General features: G+C 61.1%; 1 protein-coding gene across 17 annotated transcripts; it reads right to left on the bottom strand.

Annotated features, from left to right (window-relative positions):
* Nucleotides 1-56: 56 nt before the first annotated feature.
* Nucleotides 57-15,922, bottom strand: EHBP1L1 (EH domain binding protein 1 like 1). Of its 17 annotated transcripts, none has more exons than XM_036860428.1 (21): nucleotides 15,581-15,921; nucleotides 13,054-13,111; nucleotides 12,741-12,836; nucleotides 12,328-12,381; nucleotides 12,070-12,248; nucleotides 11,849-11,991; nucleotides 11,407-11,442; nucleotides 11,249-11,317; nucleotides 10,999-11,161; nucleotides 9,242-10,829; nucleotides 8,639-9,181; nucleotides 8,023-8,180; nucleotides 7,881-7,929; nucleotides 6,806-7,447; nucleotides 2,599-2,644; nucleotides 2,423-2,478; nucleotides 2,203-2,326; nucleotides 1,816-1,915; nucleotides 892-965; nucleotides 695-809; nucleotides 57-579 (listed from the first exon to the last, which is right to left on the bottom strand). In XM_036860428.1, the coding sequence occupies exons 1-21, from the start codon at nucleotides 15,682-15,684 to the stop codon at nucleotides 480-482; spliced, it is 4,497 nt and encodes a 1,498-aa protein (XP_036716323.1). In that variant the 5' UTR covers nucleotides 15,685-15,921; the 3' UTR covers nucleotides 57-479. The 17 variants fall into 17 exon arrangements, with proteins under 17 accessions (XP_036716323.1, XP_036716325.1, XP_036716326.1 ...); XM_036860430.1 differs by having other exon boundaries at nucleotides 9,302-10,829; nucleotides 15,581-15,920; XM_036860431.1 differs by having other exon boundaries at nucleotides 8,639-8,821; nucleotides 10,085-10,829; nucleotides 15,581-15,916.
* Between the last annotated feature and the right edge of the window lie 1,207 nt (nucleotides 15,923-17,129).

Below are 17,129 nucleotides of genomic sequence, written 5' to 3'. Positions count from 1 at the left end.
CCCCCTTCCTTCTATTGAAAGCCCCAGTCATCCTGAGAAAGCCCCGGAGCACTGGCTTGGCCTTTTCTAACTTTATTGCTCGTGAGGAACCGGAAGAGGGGGGAGGGCGCGGGCGCGGCAGTTCACGAGCCGTCCCTCTCCCTCGGGGCTGGCCGGCCGGGTCCTGCCCTCGGGGAGGGGTTCTGGGGGGCGCGCCTGGGACCCCCCAGCCCACCACGAACACACGCACACACACTCACACGGACTAATAAATACGCCCGGGCGGCGCGGCCGCCCAGCCGCCCCTGTCCGTCGGGGCCTTAAGGGCCGCGCGTCCCCTCCTGGTAAAGGGTGACGACGGCCCCTACTGGCCACGCGCGGCATCTGGGAGGGTCCGGTCCTCCGGAGCGCAGGCCCGAAGCGGCGACCGGGCGCGACGGGGAGAAAAGCTGCGGTCTGGACGGACCGGGAGGGGCGAAGACGTCTGGGCCCTCGCGGCCTCAGCTCAGCACACAGCGTTCGCGCCGGCTCAGCTGCCGGCTCAGCTTGCGGCGCCGCTGCTCCAGGCCGCGCTCCAGGCGCTCGTCCTCCTCCAGGGCGCTGGGAGGCAACGGGTTCAAGTCAGCCCCAGCGTCGGGCCCCACAGGCAGGCCGCCCCCGAGCACGCCTCCGAGAGCCCCCCTGGAGCCTCCCAGCGCATCCCGGCCCCACTCACGTCCGCTCCTTCTGGTCCAGGTTCCGGACCAGCTCGTCGCGCTGGTTCACCAGCGACACCAGCTCCTCCAGCAGGAGCTGCTCCCGGTGCTGCTGCGCGGCCGTTTTCAGCCAGTCTGAGGGCAGAGGAGGCTGCGGGTCAGGAGGCGCCAGCCCCTGCCCCGTCCTGGTCCCTGGCCTCCGGGCCCCATCTCCCACCTTCAATGGCCAACATGGCCCGTAGCTCCCGGCTCAGCAGCTCGAACCTCCGCTCCAAGTCCTGCTCTTCGATGCTGGGGGTGGGGTGCCAGGTCAGGGAGAGAGGAATGGCAGGGAGCGCCCAGGGTTCTGACCGCTCCCTGGCACCCCCCCCCCGCCCCACCTTACCGCCAGTTCCCATAAATGGCTGGACCGAGGTCAGAGCTATACCCTAGTCCCGGCTTGGAATCATCTCTTCTGTTTCTGTTTTTTGGACGGCATGTGGGATCTTAGTTCCCTCAACAGGGATCAAACCCCGGCCCGCTGCAGTGGAAGCACGGAGTCCTAACCACTGGACCGCTAGGGAAGTCCCTCTTTTGTTTCAACTGTTCCCCAACTGCTGGGTGTTTATATTGTCTCCTCCCCTCATCCCACCCCCTTTTTAACAAATAAGAAACAACCCAGAAGGATTATTTAGATGGATATTATTCATAAACAGCAAGTATTAGACTAAAATTATTCTGAAAAATGACCCAAGATGTAAAAAGGTGGCAAAACCACCTCTACCATGCAGGACTATAAAGGCAATGAAGCCCGAGAATTGCTTCTGACCCCACTCAGGAAACCAGCTCAGCTGTCTCTAAGGCTCAGTGTTCCTTACTGTAAAGGAACAGGGTCAAATTGGGGCACTCAGCACTGACCTGCCACATTTTTCTTTGGGCCTCGATTTTCTCATTCATAAAAATAGTACCAATTTAAGAAGTATACACTTTATACAGGAAATTAGGGGAAAAAATAAGATGGTTGAGCAATTTCTTAAGAAAAAAAATTCAGAGAAAGAAGAAAGCAGTGAACAGTTCTAATTAAAGTAGTTAAGATTCCATGTGCTCTGCCAGGCCTGGGTGGGCAGGGGTGGGGCCTGGGCAGGGAAGGACCAGCACTCACAGCAGCTGCAGCTGGTCCTGCCTCCGGATGAGAGCGTTCTTCTTGTTGACCAGTGTGAACCACTCCTGGATCAGTACCTCCTCCTGCAGCCTGTTGGCACCTGAATCGGGCCAGGGCAGTCACCAGGCCTGCCACTGACCCCCGTGTCAGCAGCAGGGAGGCTGGGGGCAGGGGGATGGTGTCTGCTCCCTGTGGCATCTCAGAAACCTGAGCTGTGTGCCTCCAGCACGCTGCTTCCCGGCTGGGGGCCTCAGGGTGCCCGGCTGTAAATGGGGACGATGACCCCAGCCTTGTCTCCTCCCACTCCTCCCAGGGTCAGAAAGAGCTGCAGGGTGGGGTAGACGTGGTGGCACGTGCTGGGGTGTGGACTCCAGATGCCCGCCCCACCTGATTCCATGAGGCTCCTCAGCTGCGTCTCCACCTCGGCCGCCCGCCCATCTATCTGCCTCTGTTCCTGCTCCAGGGCCTGTAGCTCTGCGCACACATACTGACTTGTGTCCTGGAACCGTTGCTGGGGTGGAAAGCGGGGGCAAGGGACAGGGTGGGCTGAGCCCAGGCCCTGCCTAGGAAGCCCACCCACCGCTCCTCCCCCCTCAGCCCTCCTTACCAGCCCGGCCTCCTCCGCTGGGCTTGGGGGTAGCTCCTCCGATGGGGGAGTCCCTCCTGTGGATAGATACCAGGCTAAGGCACCCCCAACTGACACCTGTCCCCAGAAGGTCCCCAGCTCAGGATCTGTGAGCAGCCTGAGTTCAGCTGAGTCGCCACCCCTTCAAAACTACTCACCAGGGGCCTGCTGTGGGGCAGGGCTGGGGTCAGGGCTCACGACTTCCTGTGGAGGAGGAGGCCAGTAAGGGCTTGGAGGGGCTCCCCAACAGCCCACCCTGGGGCCAGCCGGAGCCCCACTCACACAGGGGAGGGGGGACCGCAGTTCCAGGCCCTGCAGCTTCGCGGTCCTGCATGCACAGAACTCCACCCGCGTCCCTTCTGGGGAAGCGCCTCCTAGAGCAAAGGCCTTCACCGCCCCTGGCCCTGTGGTCCTGGGCCAGTCCCCTCCCGCTGGCTGAGCCTCGCAGTCCTCGTTCCTGGGGCCTCACAGGACTTTCGTGAGTCAGGGGTGAAAGGCTGTGAGGGGCCCAGCTGGGGTCTCTCCTTCCGCCTTCTGCCCCCTCCCCCACAAAGCTCCCTCAGGCCACCTCAGACTGTCACCTAGCTAGCATCTCCATCATGGCCAGGGCCCCACACAGTGACACTGAGCTGAGCTGATGTGGCCACCAGTACCTCCATCTCCTGGCCGAACGGGGCACCCTCCCACCTTCTCAGCCCCCACAACTAGAGAATGCTGTGCTCGCCGAACAACACTTGGAACAGAACAGGCAGCTGGACCTACCAATTTCAGCCCGGAAGGGCAGCGCTGGCCCCTCACGTGCCCCGCCCCTGGCAACTTGCTGGCACTGTCAGCCCTGGGGGCCCCCAAGCTTCAGCTCAGCTGATAGCCAGGCCCCCTTGATGGCTCCTGCTCTGGCCACCTTTCCAGGTCACAAGGTGGGGAGAAAGTGTTGAGCCACCCGCCTGTCCACCCCACCCTGCAACTCTGAGAGGCAGCCCTGGACGTCCCCTGCTCAGGGGCCCTCCTCTCTGGCCTGGGTAGGTGGCGGCCTCTTCACCAGCCGCCCCCCATGCCCTGCCTGCTGACTTTACCCTCAAGCCACAACTGAAGGCTCTCCCTAAACCTTCGCCCCCGATGGTGTCACTCTCTTCACACCCCCTCTCAGCCCCCAGCCTCGTCGCCACGGCCTGGTGGCAGCTCCAGCCTCAACTCCTACTGCCCCGAGCCCCACCCAGATGCCACTGTCCGGCCCCAGTGGTGGACTTTCGCTTCCCCAAATTGTTTCCTCAGCCTGGAGTGGCCTCGGTCTTGGGCAGCTGGACGCCAACTCGACCTTCCTGACCCAGCTCAGCCCCACCTCCTCCAGGGGCCCCTTCACAGGGCTTTCTTCCTCCCTCCCTAACTTTGAGGCCTCCTGAAGCCTCCCCGACTCCCACTCTAGCCCCCAGGGCCTCTCCCGTCACAGCTGTCGGTTACCCCTGTCTCCCTAAGCAGCAGCCCCTGCAGACAGGTTGGGGTGCAGAGAATGCACTCAGGGCGCACCGGTTAACAGTAATGGCTGATATGCATTAAGCATCTATTTGTGTGTTGGGTGCTGTATGTGCATCGACTCATTTAGTTTTCCCAAGAACACTGTGAGGTGGGGAAGGTTACCATCCCCACTTTACAGATGAGGAAACAGAGGGTCAGAGATGACACTCAAACAGGGCCCAGTCCAGGCCTAGGGCTGTCTAATCCAAAAGTTTGTTCCCAAGCTTGGCCACCAATTTGCTGTTTGCCTCTGGCCCAGTCACACCCACTGGGCCTGTGTCCTTGTATGTAAAGGACATACAAGCCCCTGGGGGTTGCAGGGCTCCAGAAAGACATCTGGGGAAAAACACAGCCCCCCCTTTTTAAAAAAAAATTTTTAATAGAGTACACTCAGGTTGGGGTACTCCTCTTTTTCGTTGTTTGCTTGTTTGTTTGTCTGTTTGTTTGTTTTGGCTGCACCGTGTGGCATGTGGGATCTTAGTTCCCCGATCAGGGGTCGAACCCGGGCCCCCTGCAGTGGAAGTGCGGATTCTTAACCACTGGACTGCCAGGGAAGTCCCTCACAGTTCCCCTCTTTTGACAACACCCTGCAGGAGTACCTCAATGCCACTTTGCAAAAAACTTTCATGTCTTTACTTCTCACCCTCAGGAAAAGAGCACAGAGAGACTAAGTGGCTTGTCCAAGGTCACACAGCCAGTTCATAGTGCTGGGCCCAGTAGAGGGCGCCATTTTAGAGTTCAGTGTCAGAACCGGGGTTCACACCAGTATCAACTCCTTTCTCTTTTCAGATCCCTGAGCCTCAACATTCCCACTTGCAAAATGGGGTAACTGTTCCTTCCCAGAAGGAGCAGTTGCTGAGGGGTTGAGGGGGCAGACCAGGCATAAAGCAAGTGCTCAACCAATAGGGCAGGCGGATGCAGGAGAGTGGAGAAACCCCAACCTCAGCAGCAACTAAGCTTACTCATGGCAGCCTTGATGGGAATTCCAACGCTTCCTCATGTCTGACCCAAATTCCCCTTTCTACACCCTCATGTGTGGCCCCTCCTCCAGGAAGCCTTGCTGGGCCACATCAGAGGCACCCTGCCCTCCTCACGGCATTGCTTCAGCTCTGCCCCAGCTTCAAGGTGCCTGACTTCATCCCATCCAGGACTCTGGGAGCTCGCAAAGCCAGGGGCAGGCCCTACCTCCTCCTACTGTATGCTTGGGGGATGGGGGATGGGAGTGGCCAATGAGGAAGCATCCCCTCCAGCCCCATGGGTCATACATCTCCTGTGGGACACGGGTTGGAGGGGGGCCTGGCTTGGAAGGACCAGCCGCTGGGACTTGGGCCCAGAAAGATGGAGCCTCCTGTTTTAAGATATAAAGAGCCATTGAGACACGTTAAGGCGGCTTTGGCCAGAGGCCAACACAGGCCAGGATAGCACAGTTCCTATGGGTGCCTCTGATGCCCTTCCTGTTTCTCATTCATAGGCTCAATGGTGCACCTCCGACCCTGCACTCAGTGGGCCTGCTCTCCAGGCCAGCCTCATCACCGCCTGCGGACCTTAAGGGAGGTGACTGGCAGTTCCCTAAATGAGACCTGAGCTTTCCTGCTGCCACATTTTTACTTGTGAGGTCCCACCTCTTGAGAACCAGCCCTCCGATTCTTCACCTGGGAAAAGCTGCCCATCTTATCAGCCTGGCTCAAGTGGCTGCTTCTTCCAAAAAGCCTCTCCCAGTTAATTCCCTCTTTTCTTTAGAACTTAGGGGTCATCCCTGGGCAGCTGAAGGCTTGAAGCAGCCTGACAGAGCTGCCCCTGCTGTCCAGGACGGTGCTGCTGGAAAGCCCATAGCCGGGACTTCAGTGGCTGTGAGTCCTTGAGCAAATCCCTGCCCTCTCTGGAACCATCTCCTCTTTAGTGTATTGACCATGAGACACCCTGGGAGGCTGACCTGAGACCTGCAAGGGATGGGGGAACATGGGCACCCAGCAGAGTCTCCCATCTCCAACTTGCCATTATCAGAGAAGAGAAGAAACTGGTTTCCAGTGTCTGGAGTTAAGGACCCAAGTCAGAGTATCTTGGGATTGGGAGGCCCTGGAGAGCTCCCTTGAGTATAGAAACCCTGTTCCCAGCTTACAGGAAAGTGGTGGCTGCCGGTAGACCCCGCACCACCAGCAGGGAAAGAAACGCCCCAACCCACTTTACAGTCCATAAAGAGCGCTGACTACACAGAGCCTTCTGGGAACTTCCTGCTACAGCCTGATTCCACTAACTGGTTGCCGAGTGTTAAAAAGCACTAGCCTGCATCCCAAGGCTGGCAGCAAAAGCCAGCGGCAGGTCTTCCCTGGTGGCGCAGTGGTTAAGAATCCGCCTGTCAACATAGGGCACACAGGTTCGAGCCCAGGTCCGGGAAGATCCCACATGCGGCGTAGCAACTAAGCCCGTGCGCCACAACTACTGAGCTTGCGCTCTAGAGCCCGCGAACCATAACTACTGAAGCCCGTGCTCCTCAGCAAGAGAAGCCACCGCAATGAGAAGCCCGCGCACTGTTCCCACGCGCAGCAACAAAGACCCAACGCAGCCAAAAATAATAAATAGATAAATATATTAAAAAAAAAAAAAAAAGCGGCGCCGGGCCGCCGGCCTGGGCACCGGCGCCCCCGCTGAGGAGTTGGCAGAGCTACCTCGTCCTCGAGAGGGACTTCCGCAGCACCAGTGCCTCAAATCAGACGCATTACCGCATCTCGCAGAGGCCGACCGCCCTAGAGCCACCGCCTCCCGCCCCGCGCTAGCCCTGCCCTTGGGGCCCCTCAAGACCCGCCCCTGCTCTGCCCTGCTCCCCCGACCCCCGCGCCGCTGGAGGGCACTCACCGCCGCCGCTCCGGCAGCTCCCGCGTCCGGGTCGTCCCCCGAGAAGGAGCTGCTGTTCCGCAGCCGCGAGCGCCTCTTCTTCAGCAGGTCAGCGTCGCGCACGTGGGAGAAGGAGCCGTGCGCTCGGGGCGGGGGCACGGGCCCAGCCTCCGCGTTGACCGACGGCCGCCGCAGCCTCACGCCGCCCGCGGCGCCCGGCGCCTCCATCCCGTTCACCAGCCCCTCTGTCGGGGGCACGGACGCCCGGGCTCCGGGGCCGTCGGCCGGGGCCTCCGCGGAGCACGCCTCCTGGACGGCCTCGGCCCCGCGGTCCTTGGAGGCCGCCTGGGGGGCCGTCCCGTCCGCGCGGGTCGCGGCCTCCTGGGGCTCCTGGGACGCCTCGGCCCGGTGCTCGCGCAGCCGCTGCGCCAGGCCGCTGGCGTCCAGTTCGTCGGGCGGGCTCGACTGGGCGCTGGCCACGCGGTACGTGCCGGCGCCGCCACCGCCCTCCAGCTGCACCAGCTGCAGCTCCTGCCCCGTGCAGAAGGCGCGGATCTGGCACAGGTACGTCATGACGATGAGCTTGTCGGGCACCGACAGCAGCACCATGTCCGCTGGCTCCAGAAGCCGCGACACGCCCAGGGCCGCGAAGCCATCAAAGGCCTAGGGACGGTATGTTCGTTCGGGTCAGCTGCGGCGGGTCAGCCAGCGACGCTGCCGCCCCGCCCCGGAACGACGAGGGGGTCCCTGCAACTGGCACGCCTGGGTTTGCCAACAAGCCTTCACCTTCCTATTGGGGGAAATCTAGCAACATGGCCCGCCCCTGTGTTACCCAGCAACTGCACACCAAATGGGGTGGTTTTGGGAAAAACCATCTGGTGGAAATATGCTTAAAAAAAACAAAGCTAAACTCAGGAAAACGAAAAATATAAAGACCAAAAGGGTACTAAGTGGCAGAACTTCCAAAAGCCACAGCTGGGGCCATGAAGCCCACAGATTCCTCTCCTACACACTGGCGGACAAGGAACCCAAATCTTAGCTTAGGCCTGGCTCTGGATCCTCCTTCCCTCCAGGCACCACTCCCACCCTGTCTCACCTGCTTGTTGTTCTGTTTGATGTTGAGTGGGTCCAGGGAGGCAAAGTCGCTGCAGAGAGAGCGCTGATCAGAGGCTGGATTCACACCACCCTCCCCTCCTGGCAGCCTCCTCCATTCATTCCCACTCCCTCTGGCAGCTCACATCTTGTCCGGGTAGAATCGGTGCAGGATGGCACAGAAGGCCAAGCCGTTGCGCCAGGATGTTGTGAAGTTGGTGATGCGGACGCCACGGTAGCCGGCGGTGACTTCCTGGCACCACTCCAGCAGGGACTGACTGAAGCTGACCGGGGCGGGTAGTGCCTGGGGACACAGGGATGGGCTTAGAGAATGTGGACGTGGGACTTGTGCCCTCTGCCCCTTGGGCACAAAACAGCTCCGGCTCTGGGTTTGCAGGAGTCACCACGGACCACTGGCCAGGGCCTTAGGGTCAGGCAAAAGGGTTTCCAGCTCCAGTGTTATCTACCATGGTCACCTAAAAGGTCAGTGGTCCCCAGGCAATATCACAGGTCACCAGCAGCCACACCTCAAGGTCAGCCCAGAAAATCAGCTTTAGGGGTGTCCCGCTCCATGCAACCCAGGGAAGACAGGGCGGGGGAGCCAGGGCACCCTGAGAGAGGAGAGGGTGAGGGGCTCCTTGAAGCTGAGCCCCTGTCCCACCCCACCCCAGTCGGCCAGGTGGGTCCATGCAGAGCCGCCATTAGCTCAGCCCAGGTTAGTGGGAAGCAGCAGACTGGGCCCTCGGCGGCCCCCATCCCTACCTGGCTGCCCGGCAGCCTCCTGTCCTCTTCAGGCTCCTCTGGGGAAGAGGCCCCCGAGGGCCTGGGCACCCCAGCCCCTGCCCCACTGGCCACCTGCGCCTCCATCAGGCTGGCCTCTGGGAGGTTTCCCTCAGCTTCTTTTCCCTTCTCGGTTCCTGAGACCCCAGCCTCTGCTTCCTGGGCCTCAAAAATACCAGATTGGTTCTCTGAAGCCCCTGAAACCTCCATCTCTGCTTCCTCGGCCCCCCAAACCCAAGACATGGCCTCTGAAACCCCCGAAATCCCAGCCTCCACCTCCTGGCCCCTCAAAACTGTAGTTTCTGCCTCTGTTCCCTGGGACCCTAAAATTCCATGATTTATGACTGGGGCCCCTAAAGCCTCATATTTGAGGGTCTCCCAGAGTCCAGTCTCTGCCTTCTGGACCCCAGAAGTCTTAGCCTTTGCCTTCTCAGCCTCTAAAACTGTAGTTTCTGTCTGTTGAGTCCCCAGACCCTGAGCCTTTGCCATTCTAGCCTCTGGCCCTGAGAACTGTGAATCTTCCACCTCTGTCTCCTGGGTCCCCAATGTCTCAGTCTCTGTCCCTGGGGCCCCTGAACCCCCTACCTCTGTCTCCTGGGTCCCCAGTGTCTCAGTCTCTGTCCCTGGGGCCCCTGAACCCCCTACCTCTGTCTCCTGGGTCCCCAATGTCTCAGTCTCTGTCCCTGGGGCCCCTGAACCCCCTACCTCTGTCCTCTGGGTCCCCAGTGTCTCAGTCTCCATCCCTGGGACCCGTGAACCCCCAGCTGCCATCTCCTGGGTCTCCAGTATCTCAGCTTCTGCTGTCTCAGTCTCGATCCCTGGGACCTCAGAACCCCCTAACTCTGTCTCCTGCATCCCTGTTATCTTAGATTTTATCTCTGAGACCCCTGAACATCCCACCTCTGTCTCCTGAGCCCCCAATATTTCAGATTCTGCTATCTCAGCTTCTATCTTCAGTACCCGTGAACCCCCAGATATCTCCTGGATGCCTAGTATCTCAATCTCTGACATCCTGGTCTTCGTCCCCAGAACTCCTGTACCCACAGCCTCTGTTTTCTGGGTCCCCAGTACCTCACACTCTGCCATCCCGGCCTCTGCCCCTGGGGCGTCTAAAACCCTTACTTCTGTTTTCTGGGTCCCTAGTTCCTCAGACTCTGCCATCTCAGCAGCCTCTGACTCCAGGACCCCTGATCTCACTGCCTCTGTCTCCTGGGTCCCCAGTATCTGCACTTCTGCTGTCTCAGTCTCTATCTCGGGGAACTCTGACCCACCCACTTCTGTCTCCCAGGTCCCCAATAACTCTGACTCTGTCACCCCAGTTTCTGTTCCCAGGACCCTCAAATCCCCAGTTTCTACTTCCCAGACCCTCATATCCCTGGACATCACCCCCTGGTCAGCTGCTGGTGGGGCCCCCTGGTACTGGCTCACCTGGGGCCTGGCGCTTGCTGCTCCAGCAGAGGGGCCCTGCTCCAGGCCTGTCCCCCCAACACCAGGGGCTCCACCCCTCACCTCTGCACCCTCTCTCTCCTGGCCCGCAGCAGCCCTGGCCCCCTTGAGGTCACTGAGATGCCTGGATTGCCCTGCCGGCTCTGCTGGGGGTGGGCTCAGGATGGCGGGAGCCTCTTCCCTGGTCCTGACCCCTGTCCTCCCCTGAGAGCCCCTTGGAGGAGCCTCAGGAGTTCCCTTGAATCTTGCCTCAGATGTCACCCCTGTAGCCTCTGGTCCCTTAGTGTCCACATGTCTCACCTTTGATCTCTGCTCAGCATCCACCTGACCAACTTCTAAACTCTCTTCAGCCTCCCCAGCTCTGACCTCTGACCTCCTACTGTTCACCTCTCTGACTCCTGACCCATGTTCAGTGTCCACCCCACTAGCCTCTGGCCTCTCGCCAATGTCCCCCTCCTCAACCTTGGGTTTCTGCCCTTCCAAAGAGTTGCTGGCATCTCTGTCCTCAATGCCTGGGCCCAGCCCGGTTCCCTGGGCTGCTGTCCCTTTCTGAGGGCTTGCCCAGGCCTGGGTCTCCACAGCAGAATTCACGCCTGCTGGGGGAGCCCCTGAGGCGCTGGGGGCCTCATCTCCCCCTTGGGGGAGTGGGGGCCAGGGGGCATCAGAGCCTTTCCGGAGCCGAGGGGCCAGGCTGGGGGCCGCGTCCTGGCCTGGCTGTCTTGAGGACCTGAGGAGAGAGCAGGAGGGTGCGTTGCAGGGGCTCGTTTGGCCCCCCTCTCTCAGTGCCCCCCCACCTCTCAGATTGCTGGGACCCTGGAAAGGCAGGTTGGCAAGGGGTGTGCAACTTCTTAAGAGTAGACAGGGGAGGGGAGGCTGGGGCTGACTCCAAAGCTCACCTTGTCTCTGGTGGGGTTCCGGGGGGCCTTGGGGCCTTGGGCCCCACCTGGCCCCCTGCTACAGGAGCTGGTTCTGACCCCTGGCCCCGGCAGGCCCTGGCTGGGGGCGCAGGGGCACTCACAGGGGCTGGGCTGGTATCCTCGGCGCTAGAAGGGCTGGCAGCTGGGGGGAAGGAAGGGGGATGCTGAGGCCTGGGCCCTGTGACTGGAGGTCCAGTCCCCACCGTCCCAACGCCAGCCTGGGCCTCACCTGCCTGCCGGGGCCGAGATCGGCCCTCTTCCTCCTCCTCACAGAGTGTCTTCAGCTCCCGAGAAGTATCTGGGGGTGGGGCGTTGGGGGGCAGGGTCAGCCCAGGGAAGGGCCCTGCAGGTCTGACCCCCTCCCCACAACTAGAATGCTGGGCCTACCTGGGAAACGCCCCAGCCTCAGGGAACTGCCCGGGCCTACGAGAAGAGACAGGCCCACAGGTGCAGAGGAAAAGAGAGACAGGACAGACGGAAAAAAAAGCCTTAACAGGCAAAAGGGAGGGACGAGGTTGAGTAGTGAGGGGTGGCGAGCCTGGACTGCAGCCCCTCTCTGCGCTTTTGGCCCAGCTGTCTCGGGGCAGGTGCGTGGGCAGGCACGTACTCAGGGGTGAGGAGAGGACCAGGGGCACAGGGAGGTACTGGAAACCCATTCTGCAGGACAATCAGGGCTGCTGGGCAGGTTGGGACCACCTGGCAATAGTGCGCTCCGACCACTGGGCGTGCACAAGCTGGCCCTGCCCCAAAACAGCAAGTGGATTTTGGCCCGGGTCGTCCTCCACCCTCCCTGGGTCTTAGTGATCTCAATCCACAGCTGTGAGCCCACCTGGCTGGAGGACACGAGCCCGCGCCTCCGGGCCCCCTGGACCATTAGCCTCCTCCTCATCACTCTCAGCAAAGTCTTCCAAGTTGCCCACGTCACAAGGCTTCATGCTCATGAGGCTCGCAAGACTCTGCATGTCATCGTCCCTGGGGGTCAGAGATCAGGGGTGAGGGCTACGGTCAGAGGTTATAGACTAGGGCCCAGGAGGGCAGTTGGACACTCACGTGGCGCGGCCCTCCCGCAGCAGCACCCCAGAGAGAGTGAGGCTCAGCTCGGCCTGCACCACCTTCACCGACTTGGGCTTCAGCCGCAGCCGCAGTGGGGCTTGGGCAGGCACAGGCCCCGCATGGCGGGCCAGGTCCACTTCGGCCATGGCCAGCACCTTCCGCTGCCCCTTGGACTCCTGGGGGCCGGAAGAAGGAGCATCAGTGCTGCCCCAGAGTCCCCGAGACCCCAGGCTCCAGCCCGCCCCAGCCACTCACATTCTCAATAACAAACGTCCACTCTTTGGCCTCGTACTGGTCCACGTGTGGGTCCTGGGAAAAGGGGGCACCGGTGAGTACAGAGGCTGCTGTGGTGGGGACAGGGCAGGGAGAAAGGCCTGTGCTGGCTCAGGAGGTGATTGTGTGGAGCCTTCACACATGTTGAGCCCTCCTGGCAGGTATGCTCCCCAGCTTCTCCTGATCCCAGCTCTCTTCATGTGGCAGCTAAATGCCACCTCCTCCAAGGAGACCTCCTGGGCCACTCACGCTGAATAGGCCCCCTGCCATGATTCTTGGTCTCACCCCTCTGTTCTTTTCTATTTGGATGGATAACGCACCAGGGGCCTCCTGTGGCTGCCCAGGGTTGCAATCACCAGCTCATTCCCATCTGTGCAGGAGGGCTAGAGACTCACCCTGTATAGGGTCACAGAGATGTCCACATTCTCAGGTACCATCCACACCACGGTGCCCCGGTATGGGTTCTGGATGCCCGGCTGCCAGCTGTGGGCCTACAATGAGCAGTCTGAGTCCTCCCCCCAATCCGAACTCTCCCCCTCACCACTTGCCCTTATCTCCAACCTTTACCCCATCTTTCTCTCCCTTCTGTGGATTCTGATCTGAACCTGAACCTGACTCCACTCACCCATCAGCCCTGACCCACTTACCCCACCCCCCCCCAATTGGCCCCACCCCCAACCTGGACCCCCAGTTGACATCCTCCCTCACCTTGGAGCAGATGCGTCGGTTCCGCCGGGTCCACACTACCACCAGCTTATCCGGTTGCCTGGGAGGCGGAGCGGGCAGAGGGGGCTACTCAGTCAGGCCCACCCGGCCTTTCTATCTCCTCCAGTCTTCCTTCTGCCCACATCCCCCTCCCCCAGCACAGGGCCCAGACAGCCCCTTATCTGGGGCCACAGGGAGCAGGGTGGGGCTGCTGAGGCAGGATGAGGCCTGGGCCAGAGGGCAAAGGCCTGTGGGTCAGCAGGGAGTATGAAGAAGGTCATACAGAGAGGCAGGCACACACAGAGATAGACAGAAACACGACAAGTACCCTGCAAGAAACACAGACTCAGAGACACAGAGAGACAGACTCAGAGTCACAGAGAGACAGACTCAGAGTAAAAGAAGTCCATTCACTCACAAATATTTGTAGAGTGCATACTATTACCCCAGCCCAATTTGGGGGCAGAGCCAAGCAAAGGGGAGGCAAGACCCTTCTGGGGCAGGGAATGGGTCATGTGAGGATGATCTGGAGAAGGAAGGCTCCAGGCAGAGAGGATGGCAAGTGCCAGGGTCCCAGGATGGGGGTAGGTGTAAGGTCGGGAGGGGAGGGCAGAGGTTGGGAAGTAGGCAGAGAGGCATAGGGTCAGCTTGTCATTCGATACCCTCCCAGGACCTTCCATGCCCAGCCCTTTGCTTTGCAGGGCCCCCGATTCCCGCAAGGGGCACCAGGGAAGACTTCTAGAAGGTGGCATCTAAGCCGAAACAGCATATGCCAGGGCAGACTCAGAGGAGAGGCAGAGATGTGGGGAGACAGAGACAAAGCGAGAGGAGAGTGTCAGCTGCGCAGGGCCGAGTCCTAGACACGTGGCTGGGCCTGGAAGGGAGAGGGCCCCTTTGCGTTGGAGGGGCCAACTGCTGCCCAGGAGGGTGGGGATGGTTAGAGGATCATCAGGCAGATGGCAACATAAGAGCCCTCCTTGCCTGTACCCTGTCCCTTGCCAGGACGCTCAGGTTCACCCAGCTCACTGCCCCTCTGGAGGCTGAGCCAGGATAACTGGCTCTCCTGTCAGCCCCTGAGGATGCCGAGACCCAGAGAGGTTAGGGACCAGGCAAGGGCACACAGCTGAGCCTAGAGCCCTCCAGCCTGGAACCAAGTGCCTCTCCTGGACCCCAAACTGCAGGCAATGGCTAAGGGCAGCCATGGGGACTTCCCAGAAAGGGGAAGAAGACAGTGAGAGCCTAGGGAGGGCGGGGCCTGGCTAGGCAGCCTGACTCAGGCTGGGCACGCCCTCCTGGGGAGCTGTGACCTGGGCAGAGGCAGCTTCCTAGCCAGGGCTCCAGGCGAAAAAGCCCAGGAGGCCCTGCCCACCGCCTGTGACTCAGACACGTTGACACTGCCCACACCCTCAGCCAGCTCTCCGGGACCGTGCCCAGCGTCCCCCCCCGCCCCCCCGTCTTCACCCAGGATGCTGGGGCAAAAGGCAGAAGCTATAGGCCAGAGTTCAAGTCCCAGCCCTGTGCTGTGTTACCCCAGCCAGCCCGTCCTTTCTGGGCCTTGCTGAATGGTGTGAACCACCCTCTGGCTGGCCCAGTCAACATCAGGGATATGACAGCTGCCCAAAGGACCCCAGGCCTCCTGCTCACTCCCCTCCCTTTGGACCCCCTGGTCCCTTCCTGTGCTTTCACTTGGGAGCCTAAATTTAGCCCCGCCTGGCGGCTGAGGCCCCCACAGCTGTGCCCTAATCCAGCCAAGGGAAGCTGACACTAGCAAGCACGTATATTTAGGGTGTGACGCAGGGGCCCAGGCAGCTGCGGGTGGGGGAATGTGAACGAGATGCCCCGGGTCCTTTGGCAGTCTGGGCTGGGGAGTCCTGCACCCCCTTACCTATCTCCCCCGACCCTACCACCTTGCCTTCCCGAGGCTCTCTCCTCCACGACCCACAACCTCCTAAGTCCTCAGGCCCTTTTAAGCTGCTCCCCGCCTCCCTCCTCATCCCTCCCAGCGCTCAGTTTCCCCTTTTAAGGATATTGTGGAGACGGATCCAGCCTCCCAGCGCCCACTCTGGCTGAAGGGGCGGGTGGTTCCTCTGGTTCAACAAATAGGCAGCAGAGGAGGGGGCAGCATCCTTGTTCTGAGCTGGACTAGGGCCCTGGTGTTTGCTGTCCCAGCCCCTCCACCCGAAGACCGGCAAAACTTGCTCCCTTTTCTGATGCCACCTTGAACCATCCCTCTGGCCAAAACCAGGAGGCCTCCCTTCCCCCAGCCCTGAGTGCAGCTGAGGCAAGTGTGGGCCCAGACAGATTCTCAGGCCTGCAAGTCCTGACCTCCACTCCCCAAAGGCTGCCCACACCCTCAACTCTGGGGATGCCACAAGCTGCAATGGCACTTCTCTGTGCCTGGGTCACCAGGGCCTAAGCTGGCGTAGGCGGCCTCTTTGGCCACTGGACTGGGGGCAGGGTTCTCAGGCCCCCAAGGCCGGATGGGGTCCCAGCCAGTCTGGGGAGTCCCCCAGGCCTCCCTCCCACTCACCATTTCTTGGTGCACTCCACCACCAGCTCGTGGTAACAGGCCACAAACTGGAACTTGGCGGCCCGCTTGCCCACGCGCTGCAAGCGCTTCCACACCGAGGTCATGGCCCTGCCGCCTCCGCCGCCCGTTCCTCAGACCCGGGGCTCCCGCTGGCCCGCGATCGCTGGCCTGGCCCAGGTCCCCATGGCCTCCGGGCTCCTATCGGCGCCGCCCGCCCCGTCCGTGGGGAGGGGTCCGAGGCGCGGGACCCGGAGCCGCTCTTGCCGCCGCCGCCGCTGGGGCCCGTTAGGTGGTCTGGCTGCGTCGGCGGGGTCGTCTGGGGCGCGTCGTGTCGCTGGAGCGCTGAGCGGCGAGCGCGCCGTTTCCTGGAGCCGCACCCCCGTCGGAAGGCGGGCGGGGCTCCGGCGGGGGGCGGGGGCCGGGGCGAGAGCGCGGGGGCGGGGCGGCCCGGCTTCCGGGGCCTCGCGCGGGAGGGAGAGCGAGGGGCGAGGGGGACGCCTGGACCGCAGCGCCCGCTTGTTGCGCGCCGAGGCGGTGTGGAGGCGCAGGCCGGGTGGGGGGCGCGCGGGCCGGGGCAGGGAGCCACCAGCAACTGGTGCCGCCCTCGCGAGCGCTGCCCCGGCCGCCTCCCTTCCTGACCGCAGCCCTGGGAGGTACGTACTGGTGGCCCCATTTCACAGGCTGGGGAAAGAGAGACCCAGAAAGGAGAAGAAACGTGAAGGATCACAGTGCGCTGAGCCAGAGCCAACTGGCCTCAACACTGGGGAGAGGCAGACTCCTGCCGCCACCCACATATTAACCAGAGCAGGAAGGAGCAGCGTCAGGGGCCAACCCGGGTGGCCCTACCTGTGGGCAGCACCCACTTGCCAGTTTCAGAACCTGACTCTTCAGCTGTCAAGTGGGAAGGTAGTCCCAACATCCCACAAGCAGATGACTTCCAACAAGCGTGTGACCTTGGGCAAAGTACTAACGCTCTGAGCCTCAGTTTTTACCTCAGTGAAATAGGGATAATTATAGTTCCATCTTTTACAACATCATTAAGAATGAAACCTTGGAAAGCATTTAGTGTAGAACCTGGCTGATTTTGCCGGTCTTATTAAACGAAATCCGTTATCATGGACGGGAAAGAGTGCGTGTTTACTCTCCCTCCCCTGGGATGCCTGCCCCCGGGGCGTTAACCGCTCTGTTCACACCTAGATTAGAGCCCTTATCGCCAGCCCGCCCGGCTGCCTGCTTGGTAATGAGCCGCTGCAGGTGTCAGGCGCAGAGTTACGAGAACTGCCATAGAGCAGCACATCAGCCTCTTCCGTCTGCCAGTGTGAACGCTCTGCTAGGTTTGTGAATGGACAGAAGCCTGGTCCTTGATAAATACTCGGTTTGAACAGGACGTCTGATCTGCCAGGAGTGTCAGCTGAGTTGTGTCCAGGAGGCATGGGGATGAGCAGCCGGTAAGCCTAAGTGCGCAACTTTGAGGTCCTCTCCTCTTCTCTTCGTTTCAGGAAGCTGTGGGGTATCGTGTGTGTGTGTGGAAGCCTTAGCACCCACCATT

This window comes from Balaenoptera musculus, chromosome 8, assembly GCF_009873245.2.
Source record: "Balaenoptera musculus isolate JJ_BM4_2016_0621 chromosome 8, mBalMus1.pri.v3, whole genome shotgun sequence".
NCBI classification, from domain to species: Eukaryota; Metazoa; Chordata; class Mammalia; order Artiodactyla; family Balaenopteridae; genus Balaenoptera; species Balaenoptera musculus.
Note: the sequence above shows the minus strand (reverse complement) of the source record. Positions and strands in the feature narration are given on the sequence as shown.

Coding starts and splice junctions, on each gene's coding strand:
- EHBP1L1 (XM_036860426.1), bottom strand. CDS start 15,684: ATGACCTCGGTGTGGAAGCGCTTGCAGCGCGTGGGCAAGCGGGCCGCC. Junction 11,992..12,069: donor CTGCGGGAGGGCCGCGCCAC/GTGAGTGTCCAA, acceptor TCTGACCCCCAG/GGACGATGACATGCAGAGTC. Junction 2,327..2,422: donor CAGCGGAGGAGGCCGGGCTG/GTAAGGAGGGCT, acceptor TTTCCACCCCAG/CAACGGTTCCAGGACACAAG.